Raw genomic sequence first — 12,080 nt, forward strand, 5'->3', positions numbered from 1 at the left:
TGTACGTATATATTTTTATGGATGTCCAGGACAAGGAAGTCTGATAGGTTGTTATATCTTTAGAGGATATACTGGTGCCAATCAAAGTCCCGAATGTTTCAAATATACATTTAATTAAAACACGAGATGTTACACGTACAATGTGTCAAGGGCAAGTGCCCGATGACATTTCATTTTGAATGAGAATAAACAAACGCCTACATAGAACATTGATGCTACGACCGAGCGCAACTAGCTGCTATTAACTTTCTTGAAGGCGTTCTGCGCCTGAACATACTCCCGGCCAATGAAAGCTTGCTTTCAATAACCCTTTAGTTCCTCCGCGGTGGGTAGCCTGCAGAGCCGTACTAGCGAGCGCCGCACGTTGCCCCTGTTGGTGAGAATGTCTGCTACTCGGGAAATTCCATCAGGGCCGGATATGAGTCGTGTAACTCGGCCGAGTCTCCAGGCAAGTGGCGATGCGTTGTCGTCAGCCAAGAGTACCATGTCTCCGATATCGAGCTTTGATGAGCTCGCCTTCCATTTAGTCCTCTGCTGCAATTCAGACAGATACTCCCGCTGCCATCTCTTCCAAAAATGACGGTGCGTCCTTTCCAGCCGTTCATAGCGTCGTAGCTGGCTTTCCTTGACATCCTCCAGTGTTGGTGTTGGCAGAGCAGTCAACGGTCTTCCAATAATGAAGTGCCCTGGCGAGAGAGGGAGGAGGTCATTAGGATTGGAAAAGAGAGGACACAAGGGGCGGCTGTTGAGAATAGCCTCCACTTGTGCAAACAAAGTTGAAATCTCTTCAAATGTGAAGTGACTGTCGCCTATAACATCATCTCAGCCATAGGACGTCCACTGGTGAACATAGGCCTCCCCCTTTGATCTCCACAGATACCTGTTGGAAGCGACCTGCATCCAGCGTCTTCCGGCGACCTTTATAAGGTCGTCTGTCCACCTCGTTGGTGGACGTCCTACGCTGCGCTTGCTAGTCCGTGGTCTCCACTCCAGCACTTTTCGGCCCCATCTGCCATCTGCTCTGCGAGCAATATGGCCTGCCCATTGCCACTTCAACTTGCTAATCCGGTGGGCTATATCGGTCACTTTGGTTCGTCTACGGATCTCCTCGTTTCGGATTCGATCACGTAGAGAAACACCGAGCATAGCCCTCTCCATAGCTCGTTGAGCGACTTTGAGCTTTGAGATGAGGCCGATAGTGAGAGACCACGTTTCGGTGCCGTAAGTCATCACTGGTAACACACATTGGTTGAAGACTTTCGTCTTGAGGCACTGAGGTATGTCGGACGAAAAGACATTGCGTAGTTTCCCGAACGCTGCCCAGCCGAGTTGGATTCGGCGGTTGACCTCTTTCTCGAAGTTGGACCTACCTAATTGGACTACTTGTCCTAGGTAGATATATGAGTCAACAACTTCGAGTACCGAGCTTCCAACAGAGACTGGGGTGGGCTGAACATGGACATTTGACATAATTTTCGTCTTGTCCATGTTCATTTTCAGGCCCACCCGTTGTGAAACTCGGTCGAGGCCCTCGAGCATCATACTGAGTTCCTCCATCGACTTTGCCATGACTACGATGTCGTCGGCAAACCGAAGGTGAGTGATGTATTCGCCGTTGATGTTGATGCCAAGTCCTTGCCATTCCAGGAGCTTGAAGGCGTCTTCCATTGCGGCAGTAAACAGTTTCGGGGAGATTACGTCCCCCTGTCTTACGCCTCTTCTCAATGGAATCGGCTTCGTGCTATGCTCCTGTACTCGGACCGACATGGTGGCGTTATTATACAAACACTTCAACACCTCGATGTACCGATAGTCAATATGGCATCGTTGGAGTGACTCAAGTACCGCCCATGTTTCCACCGAATCAAAGGCTTTCTCATAGTCCACAAACGCTAAGCATAATGGCAAGTTATACTCCTCGGTCTTCTGTATAACTTGCCGCAGCGTATGGATGTGGTCTATGGTACTAAAGCCTCTTCGGAAACCGGCTTGTTCGGGAGGCTGGAAGTCATCAAGCCTGTGCTCGAGACGGTTCGTGATAACCCTTGAAAACAGCTTATAAACATGGCTTAGAAGTGTGATGGGTCTGTAGTTCTTCAATAGGCTGTTGTCACCTTTTTTGAAGAACAACACCACCACACCCCTGCTCCATGCTTCAGGCGTTTTGCCCTCGGACAGGACGCAGTTAAAGAGCTTCTGGAGGACTTTAAGTGCCGGTGTTCCACCCGCTCTCAGAAGCTCTGAAGTGATTCCGTCCTCACCCGGCGCCTTGTTGTTCTTAAGCTGCTTCAGGGCCATCCTAATCTCGTACAGACTGATGTCCGGGATATCTTCGGTATAATGTCGGGACAGCTTGGCTCTTGGATCTCCTGCCAAGCTGTCAACGGACTTTGCGACCGAAGTGTATAACTGTCCATAGAACCTCTCGATTTCGCCTAAAACCTCTGCCTTGGTCGACGCTATGCTGCCATCCTCCCGTTTCAGCTTAGTCATCTGGCTTTGCCCAATAGACTTGTCCTTTGCGAACACTTTGGAGCCTTGGTTTCGCTGTATGGTCTCTTTAACACGATTCGTATTAAAGAGACGCAGATCGTGTCGCAAGGATTTGGATATTCGTCTATTGAGCTGCCTATATGACTTCGCATCATGGGAAGACTGCAACTGTAGCAAGCGTCGTTCAGCCATGAGGTTTAAGGTTTGCTCGGTTAGTTTTTGAGGCCTATTTTTACGGCAGGGTCTAAAAAACTTAGACCCTACCGTGCGGACAGTTTCCACTAGTCCGTCGTTGATCTCGTCCACTGACACTAAGTTCTCAAGGCAAGCAAAGCGATTAGAGAGCTCGAGTTGAAAGCTTTCCGGGTTTTGAATATGGGACCGAGTAGGTCGGAGCGTAGACTTCATCAGACTGGACCTTTCAAGTTTAACATTGATATTCAGTGAGGCTCTTACGATTCGGTGATCGCTTCCGGTTTTTACCCTGTTGATCACAGAGACATCACTGAATATCCGTCTCTTGTCGGTCATGAAGAAGTCTATCTCGTTTCTCGTGAAACCATCGGGACTCAACCAGGTCCATTTCCTGTGAGGCGGCTTCTGGAAGAAAGAGTTCATCATGAAGAGTTCCTCTTTCTCCAGAAAGTCAGCCAGCCTCTGTCCCCTATGGTTCCGTTGCCCATATCCAAATTGCCCCACTCTCAACTCATCACCGCTTTTCTTGCCCAACCTAGCGTTAAAATCCCCCATAACAACAGTGAAGTGGGTTTTGGAACTATGTATGGCCCTACTTACGTCCTCATACATAGTCTCCACCTCATCATCGGAGTGTGACGAGGTCGGTGCGTATACCTGAATGACCTTCAGCGAATATCTTTCGGATATTCTGAGTATTAGGTATATCACCCTGTTCGACACACTGTCGATGGTTGTTATGTTGCTTACGAGGGACTTGTGAACGAGAAACCCGACACCACCTTGGGACTTTTGGTCTCCCTCCCGGTAGTAGAGCAAGTTACCAGACTTCAGGGTTACGGTGTCCTCTCCCTCTCTACGGACTTCGCATAACCCCATAATGTCCCAATGTAACTTGCTCAACTCCTCTTCCAGCTCGCAGATCTTTTCGTCAGTCCTCAATGTGCGTATGTTGTGTGTTACCAGGGCCAGTCGTCGTGGGGGTGGGTAGCCGGATCTCTTCCGGAGATTCTTAGCACCCCCTGCTCCGCCGTTACCTTGACCGCTACCCGCGCCAGGGATAGCGGAGCTGCCGGGGACTGGGGGCCTGGTTTCTGTGCTTCTCATTTGGGGGTAATTGCCTTTAATCGCCACGCTTGGCAGGCGGGTTGGCGATCGCAGTGAGGGTATGCAGTACGCGGAGGACGCTGCTGCCCGACCTCCGGTTTGTCCCTTAGTCGCCTCTTACGACACCCACGGGATGATTTGGGGGGAGCGCAATTCTAAGCCGGCGTCCCACGGCAAACGGCACGGTCGCCTATAACGCGTCTTATAAAATACTTCGCCGATTTGACACCGGCTTCCCATATGCCACCGAAATGAGGAGTGTAAGCCGGGATGAATTTAAATTTAATTGACTGCTGACTTGCAAAATGATACAAAGGCTCCTGGATTTCCGCTAAGAATGATCCTATTTCTTTCGCGGCGGCCACAAAGTTGGCTCCGTTATCGCTGAATATTTCAGCTGGTTTGCCCCGACGACCAATAAACCGTCGAAGTGCCATTATGAATGCATCCTTTGACAAATCGCTGACAGCTTCCAGGTGAATACACTTGTACCGTAAACATACAAAAAGACACAAATAACATTTAATTACGCGACTACCGCGTCCCTTACGATTTACAATATAAAAAGGTCCAGCAAAGTCTAGGCCAACGGATAAAAAAGGATAATCAGGCGTGATGCGTTGAGATGGCAGATTACCCATCTTGGGTTGCAACGTTATGCCGCGTAGCCGCCTGCATCGTGCGCAATTGTTAACGGTGCGCCTTGCAAGGTTCCTACCATTAATAGGCCACACTGTTTCACGCACAACAGCCAACAATAACTGTGGTCCCGCATGCATGTGATTTAGGTGTTCCCTTTTAAAGTATAACTTAGTTAATCTATGAGATGCGTGAAGTAAAATGGGGTGCTTCTTTTCAAACGACTGCGCCGACGCATCGAGTCGACCACCAACCCGAATAAGTTTGCATTCATCTAAAAAAGGTGACAACGATAGTAACTTACTATTATTATTTAAAGGCTTGTCTTTCAATAACAAGTCGTACTCATTAGTAAATAACTGAACCTGAGCGATAACGCATAATGAATAGAATGACTCACGCAACTCTTTAACGGACAACACACCTAAGCGTTTCTTATCTTTATTTTTAAGATTAAATAAAAATCTACGTATATAAGCGAATACTCGCTGTAACTTTGTGAAACTTGAATATTTATCAAAATCAATTATTGATTCACTAATTATTGCCGAGTGTACCTTCAATTCCGGTAGAATGTCTGGCTCATTGGCGTTTAACTTAGGCCATTCGGACTCATTTAGGAGTAGAAAGCTAGGCCCCGTCCACCACAGTGCCATTGATGTAAATGGTTTTGCGTCCACACCCCTTGAAATTAAGTCAGCCGGGTTAGACTGCGTTGGAACATATCGCCACGCTGAAGACGACGTTAACTCCCTTATTTCTGTGACGCGGTTAGCTACATACACCTTTAGCTTACTGGCGTCGCAGCGCATCCAGCACAATACCACAGATGAGTCACACCAGTGCACCAGTTTAGCGGGTTTACGCCGAAGTGAATCGAGTACTGCTCGTGTTAGTTTAGCGGCGAGTAAGGCTGCACAGAGTTCGAGGCGCGGTATTGTAGTGGGTTTTAATGGCGCCACTTTCGACTTTGCACACAGCAATCTGACGGTGACGTCACCGTTCATATTTATGCACCGCATATAAATGCATGCTCCGTACGCGAGTTTTGAAGCGTCGCTAAACGAATGTAGTTCAATACATTGTGGAGATTCACCCAAAACTAACCTAGGCACTTGTAAATTGGACAAATATTTTATGCTTTCGGAAAACTTATTCCAGTAGTTTTTTATCGCATCCGGGACCGGCTGATCCCAATCTAACTTTAGCTGCCAAAGTTTTTGCAGCATTATTTTAGGGTTTACTACGACCGGACTTAATAAGCCTAATGGGTCAAATATTTTAAAAGCGTTTGACATGATTAGGCGTTTTGTTATAGTTTGACTATCATCACTTGAAAAACCCTTTATAGGAAAATGTAACACATCACTAGAAGGTGTCCAGCCCAACCCTAGGGTGCTTATGGATTCGCTAAAAAGTAACTTATCTTGTTCATTTACAATAACATTATTAAAGATAGAGGAATTATTTGTTTTAAATTTTCTTAAATGAAAACAAGCTGATTGTAAAGCTTGAGTTACAGACCTATGAATGTACACTAACTCCTGGGCGTCATCGGATCCAGTTATGAGGTCATCTACGTAGAAGTCCCGTTGGATGATGTCCTTTATACGCACATCGTCCTGCTGCTGACCAATCTGCCATAAACAGCGAGTACTCAAATAACTTGCACTGGCCGTTCCATAGGTTACGGTATTGAGCTCCAGAGTCTTGATGGGTTCAGATTCTGTTTCTCTCCATAAAATACGCTGCAGGTGTCTGTCATCCTCATGCAGCAGTACCTGGCGAAACATTTTTTCTACATCGCCCGTGAGTAGGTATTTATACTCTCTAGAACGTATCAGTATGGAAAATAGATTATCCTGCACGTTGGGACCTACCATCAATATGTCATTTAGTGAATAGCCGGAAGATGACGGTGCTGAACCATCGAATACCACCCGAAGCTTGGTGGTTTCGCTTTCTTGTTTCAGAACCGCGTGATGACAAAGATAATAACTCGAAGTTAATGCACAATTAACGTCTACCACTGATAAATGACCCAAATCCGCATATTCTTTTAAAAAATTAGCGTATTCTGATTTTAACGTGGGATTTCGTCCTAACCTCTTTTCCAAATTTAAAAAGCGTTTTTTAGCTAACTTGTATGTATCGCCCAAGCAGTCTGCGCTATCTTTAAGTGGCAACTTCACACAAAATCTGCCTGTATTAGTTCTCGTTGTGTGAGCGAGAAAATGTCTTTCACATTCGTTTTCATTTATTATTGGTTTGGCAGGTATTTCTTCCAGCTCCCAGAATTTTGTTAAAAGCTTGTCAACACTATCATTATCCTTATAAATTACACCATGATTACAGTGTACCCTTTTGTCAGGTGTCACTGCTTGAATGGGACCGGACACTATCCAACCTAATTGCGAACTTCTCAGCTTTGGATTATTGATTCCTAATGAGATTTGTTCGTTTCCTAAAATATCCCAAAATAAATCAGCACCTATCAATATATCTATACAGGCTGGCTTATAAAACATGGGGTCAGCTAACGAAATATTATCAGGTAGCTGCAATAAGCTGATGTCGATGGGAAACTTTGGTAATCGCCCTGTCAGCTCCTTTAGAACCAAACATGAACAAGAAATATTAAATGAACTATTGATTGACTGTAGTTTAATATTACAGCTTTCATTAACCTTGTTGTTTGGCGTGTTTCCTATGCCAATGACCTTTAGAGTGTCAACGGGAAAAGATTTTAATGCTAATCTGACCTTAAGGGATTTAGTAATAAATGATGATTGACTACCGCAGTCTAAAAGCGCACGAACCTTGATCTTTTGCCCATCAAGTGGATTCAATGCCTCGACTACGGCAGTTGATAATATAATTTGATTAGTATTTTTGTTACAATAAGCGGATACAACCTCCCCCTGCTCCTCGACGGAGACGAGCTGACCTACTAACGCTGGCGGCCGATGCAGCAAGCTGTTATGTTTCTCAGTGCAACCCGGTTCCTGGCAACTTCTTAAGCGACAGTCATTGACAGAGTGACCCTGTCTTAAACAATTCGTACATAGTTTGTACTTTAAGACATCGTTCATTCTTTCGTCAATACTTTTAGCCTTGAATGTTGGGCAGTCATAAATTCTATGACGCTGATCACAAATTATGCATGAAAATCCAGGCTGTGCCTTGTTTTTATTATGGCTAGTGGTTGCAAACGATTTAACTACGCTATTCGAATTATGTCTTTGATTATATTTTTGAAAATGATGAATTTGATTATTATTATTTTTAGTTGACCGCTGCGGATTGCTAGGCACTCTAGGAACACCAACGTTATCACTATGATTGTTATTACGACTTGTAGACTCAAGCACATTAGCACGGTCCGTAATAAATTTAAAAAACTGCTCTAAAGTCGGGGAGTCGTTCACCATAGTGCTACGATACTCCTCCCACTTGAGCAATGTTTGATTATCCAACTTACCCGAGACCATATATATAACTAAAACATCCCAATTATCAGTTGACTGTCCAAGACTGGCAAGAGCACGCAAATTTTTTGTAATATGATCAACCAAATATCTTAACGATTTTTCTGATTCACGTGGAAGCTGTTTTAAATGTACTAGTGAACTCAAATGGTGATTAATTAATATTCTATTGTTATTGTAGCGGCTACAGAGTAGTTTCCAAGCTTCACCATAATTTTTTGCCGAAACTTCAAAATTAGAAACGATTCTGGCTGCGTCACCTTGCAAATATGAATTTAGATAGTGAAATTTATTTATTTCAGGGATGCGCTCATTATTATGAATTAAACTTTCGAATGTATCTCTAAACTCTAACCAGCGGAAATATTCACCGTTAAATTTTGTGATTTGAATTTGAGGAAGCTTAAATTCTACATTGCGATGATGTTCGTCGTTACAACATGAAGCATTGTGAACGGAGCTACGCCTATTATCGCTTTCTTTTTTGCTCGAAAGTATGTCTAACAAGTTTTTAGCAGTGGCTATATTAATAACTATATCCTGCTCCATGCGATCACGTTCATCAATTTCCGCCGCAATATTCTCAGGATTTAAAACATCTATCTCACTCTGCAAGTCATCAACCCTAACAGACAAAGCCTCAAACTTGGCTAGCTTCAATCTTAATTCCGTTAATTGAATATCATTTAGTTCAGTTTCTTTGGAAATATTACTTAAATAATTTTTAAACTTTGTAATCTGTCCTTTGGCGGACGCTCGTTTAGTAACTAATTCTTTATAACGCTTGTTTTCAGACATTGTGAATCACCACTATGAAATTAACTTTAAACTTGGAAGTATTAAAACAATATAAATGAAAGAAAATGAATGGGCTCACGCTCCTCGTCTCGGTGTCACCTGCCGTACGGGAAGCCGGTCTGCGTCGCGCGCACAATCAGCTGATTGCTGCTCGCGCTGGTATGAACTCGCTCGACTAAGCCCCGAATGATCGGAGAATACTTGTCGCAAGCACGGCGTTATTTAACCTGAAATAGTCGGCAATACGCACTAAGACTGGGCTACAATACTATTGAATAGCTCCCACTAGGTGAAAAGAATAAAAACAAAACAAAACTACAACAAATGCACAAATAAATGAATAGATCTATCTTAGATAGATATTATCCGTAATATTGACCTTATTTGAATTGCTAATGAGCTAATAACTAATGTACAGTCTTTGTTCCAAGAAAAAAATAATTATTTTTTGTTGAGGGTGGATGAAAATAACTCAATTAGGTATACTATTTGAAACAATTACGGGAAAGTTCGGCAATATTATGCACGAAATAACTTTAATTTACACAAATGAAGCACTATTCTCAATGTTTAAATAGGTCTTTATGGAAATTTGGATAGTTGGATGGAATTTACGTTAAGGATAGGCACTTAACTTTTGGTTAACACGCTGACGCTCGCCTCGATGTGATGCTTTGGCTGCACCACTGCTCGAACCCTGGGCTCCTATGCTGTCCAGGAGGCAGTTCTTCTTACACGGGAACCCGTGGCTTTTGCTTGTCCACGTAGTTCTTCCGAAATTGTGAAGTCGTTGCCGCCGCGCGCCGTCGACTGTATAACGCCTTTGGAAACTTTTGTCGATTTTCCGTTCGCGATTATTATTTTAGTTCCCCTCATGGGCCACCATGTTATATCTTTAGAGGATATACTGGTGCCAATCAAAGTCCCGAATGTTTCAAATATACATTTAATTAAAACACGAGATGTTACACGTACAATGTGTCAAGGGCAAGTGCCCGATGACATTTCATTTTGAATGAGAATAAACAAACGCCTACATAGAACATTGATGCTACGACCGAGCGCAACTAGCTGCTATTAACTTTCTTGAAGGCGTTCTGCGCCTGAACATAGGTAACCTACTATACTGATGCTATATAATTCAACTAATTTTGACGAAAAAATACAAAATCTAATATAACGAACTATGATATTTATTTTTAATTATATCCTTCAATTTTCACAAACTGAAGGGCTGAATCAATAGACCAACAGTAGCCTTATGACGACATTATTACTTCTAGCCAACTTTTTTCCCTTTTACATCATTACACAGACAAATTACACTTTTGTTTTGTAATCTTCTGCCCTAGTATTTCAACCTCAACTTTAATAAAACCTAGACAGCGTTGCTCTTTAGAAATGGTAGGCGAAATTAATTTTGGTCTTGTTTTAATATCTCAGCAGAGGAAGGCTTATAAACCTTCTAAACCACATTATGACGAAGAAAAACTGTCTAGGTATTAAATATAATGCTCCAAGTTTCTTTGTTATATGAAAAAGTTGATTAGTTTTTTTTTAAGAAATAATTACGAGAGTTTTGATACAGAATGGTACTAAAAACTTTTATCTGCCATGTGTACATTTCTGGCAGTCATTACGGGGGTTCAGAAGCCAGTAAGTCCGACAACCAGTCTCTTGAGGAAGTCAGATAGGCAGTCACTCCCTGTAAAACACTCCGATTTGACACTTAGACTGGAAGCCGACCCCAACATAGTTGGGAAAAGGCTAGGCAGATGATGGTATTGAAAACTTTTGTGTGATGCTATTTACGCAGTCAGATACATCATCTGTTAAATACATCAAAATTATTGGCAGCAACGTTATTATTTTTACAAAAAACGAATACCTCCTTTTAACCCTAAAATAAACTAGGTACCGAAAAACAACCTAGGCATTAAAAAGCAAACTTCTCCGTAATACCTTCAATAAATAGCGAGCAAATCGAAAATGTGACTGGACTTAGATAAATGACAGTACATGAATGGAATACTAATGCCTGAGTACCGCACTATGTGCTAATGAGAATTGATTTTGTATAGTTTATTGTAGATATGTTTTAGTATGGTTGGATTTACTTCGGCGGTAGCAGGGTTAAGTGTGTTTATTAATGTATGTATTTGACTATGTGTTTATGGTCATACAAGTATTCACTGAATAGTAAGTTGCCTTTTTTTAACTGCCCTACAGTAAATTACATGAAATGGCTAAGAAATCGGTCATAGAAGAATCATAGAATTAAGATCGAGTCTGTCGTGCACTTTTTTGCTTTAGTTGTCAGACAATATTTCTCAGTCAGTTTAATTTATGTACGTAATTACTACTATAGAACCAACTGAACACTAGTTGAGAATGGAAGAATAGGAATCCAAAAGTTATTTATTATTTTATTTAACAAAAGGTTCCACTAATAAATATAATCTAGACACACGGCAGTGTGTCCGCCAAGTTCGAGCAAAAAAAGCGACACACCGGCCATGGGTTATATTACACGAACCATTTCGGGCCAAATTCGACCCCCCTATAACTCAAAATCTATTTTATTTACACATATCAAAGGACAATGCCGGATTTTGTATGGACCCTGTCCCCACCCACCAACAGACTTGAAACTAGTGTCATCGGAAGCGCATTCTTCGATAGATCATGATTATCAAAACTATTTACTCCAAATGTATGGGGTTTTGGAAATACACGACATTTTAATATCCTTAATAATCAATAAACGTCAAGTTTGTTAACCAATTACTCGGAATTGCGTGGACCGATTTTGATTATTTTTATTTTAATGCAAAGAAGGTGTCTCAACGTTAGTCCGATATAATTTTCATCGGGATCTTTTTAGCAACTTTTGAGTTATCACCGGTTAGAATGATAATTGGTTTAATGATTTTGTATGGACCTTTACTGACTCCAACAGAGTTGAACCTAGTGCCATCAGAAGCGCCTTATCCGATAGATATTTTTTTACTGTGACGACATACTCTAAATGTTTAGGGTTTAATAAATTATTTTTTATTTTTAAATTATTCAAATCTCATATTTTTCTTTTTTTATATGAACGTTTACTAGTCATTGGATACATGAAGTAGGCTGCCGTTGTAAGACGACTAAAAAGTCACAGTGTATACCTACTAACCTAACCTAACGTTACGTTGTGGATACTAAATTGTCTTATAGTTCCTAAACCCCATACTTTTGGAATGTGTTTCCATAATAAGAAATGATCTATCAAATGAGGCGCATCCAATGACACTTAGTTGAACTCTGTTGGAGGTGGTTAAGGTGTCCTTACGAAGTACTACACTGGCTCTTCAAACC

General features: G+C 42.2%; 1 protein-coding gene across 1 annotated transcript; it reads right to left on the reverse strand.

Annotated features, from left to right (window-relative positions):
- Positions 1 to 260: 260 nt before the first annotated feature.
- On the reverse strand, positions 261 to 5,607 carry LOC124632600. Its single transcript, XM_047167495.1, has 2 exons — positions 3,986 to 5,607; positions 261 to 809 (listed from the first exon to the last, which is right to left on the reverse strand). The coding sequence occupies exons 1-2, from the start codon at positions 5,454 to 5,456 to the stop codon at positions 301 to 303; spliced, it is 1,980 nt and encodes a 659-aa protein (XP_047023451.1). The 5' UTR covers positions 5,457 to 5,607; the 3' UTR covers positions 261 to 300.
- Positions 5,608 to 12,080: the final 6,473 nt, after the last annotated feature.

The sequence above is a fragment of the Helicoverpa zea genome, chromosome 8, assembly GCF_022581195.2.
Source record: "Helicoverpa zea isolate HzStark_Cry1AcR chromosome 8, ilHelZeax1.1, whole genome shotgun sequence".
Lineage (NCBI taxonomy): Eukaryota > Metazoa > Arthropoda > Insecta > Lepidoptera > Noctuidae > Helicoverpa > Helicoverpa zea.

What these genes read in the sequence shown, in the direction of transcription:
- LOC124632600 (XM_047167495.1), bottom strand. Translation starts at nt 5,456, where the DNA reads ATGCGGTGCATAAATATGAACGGTGACGTCACCGTCAGATTGCTGTGT. An exon ending in TTTTATAAGACGCGTTATAG is followed by an intron (nt 810 to 3,985) that starts GCGACCGTGCCG and finishes ATGATGTTATAG; the next exon opens with GCGACAGTCACTTCACATTT.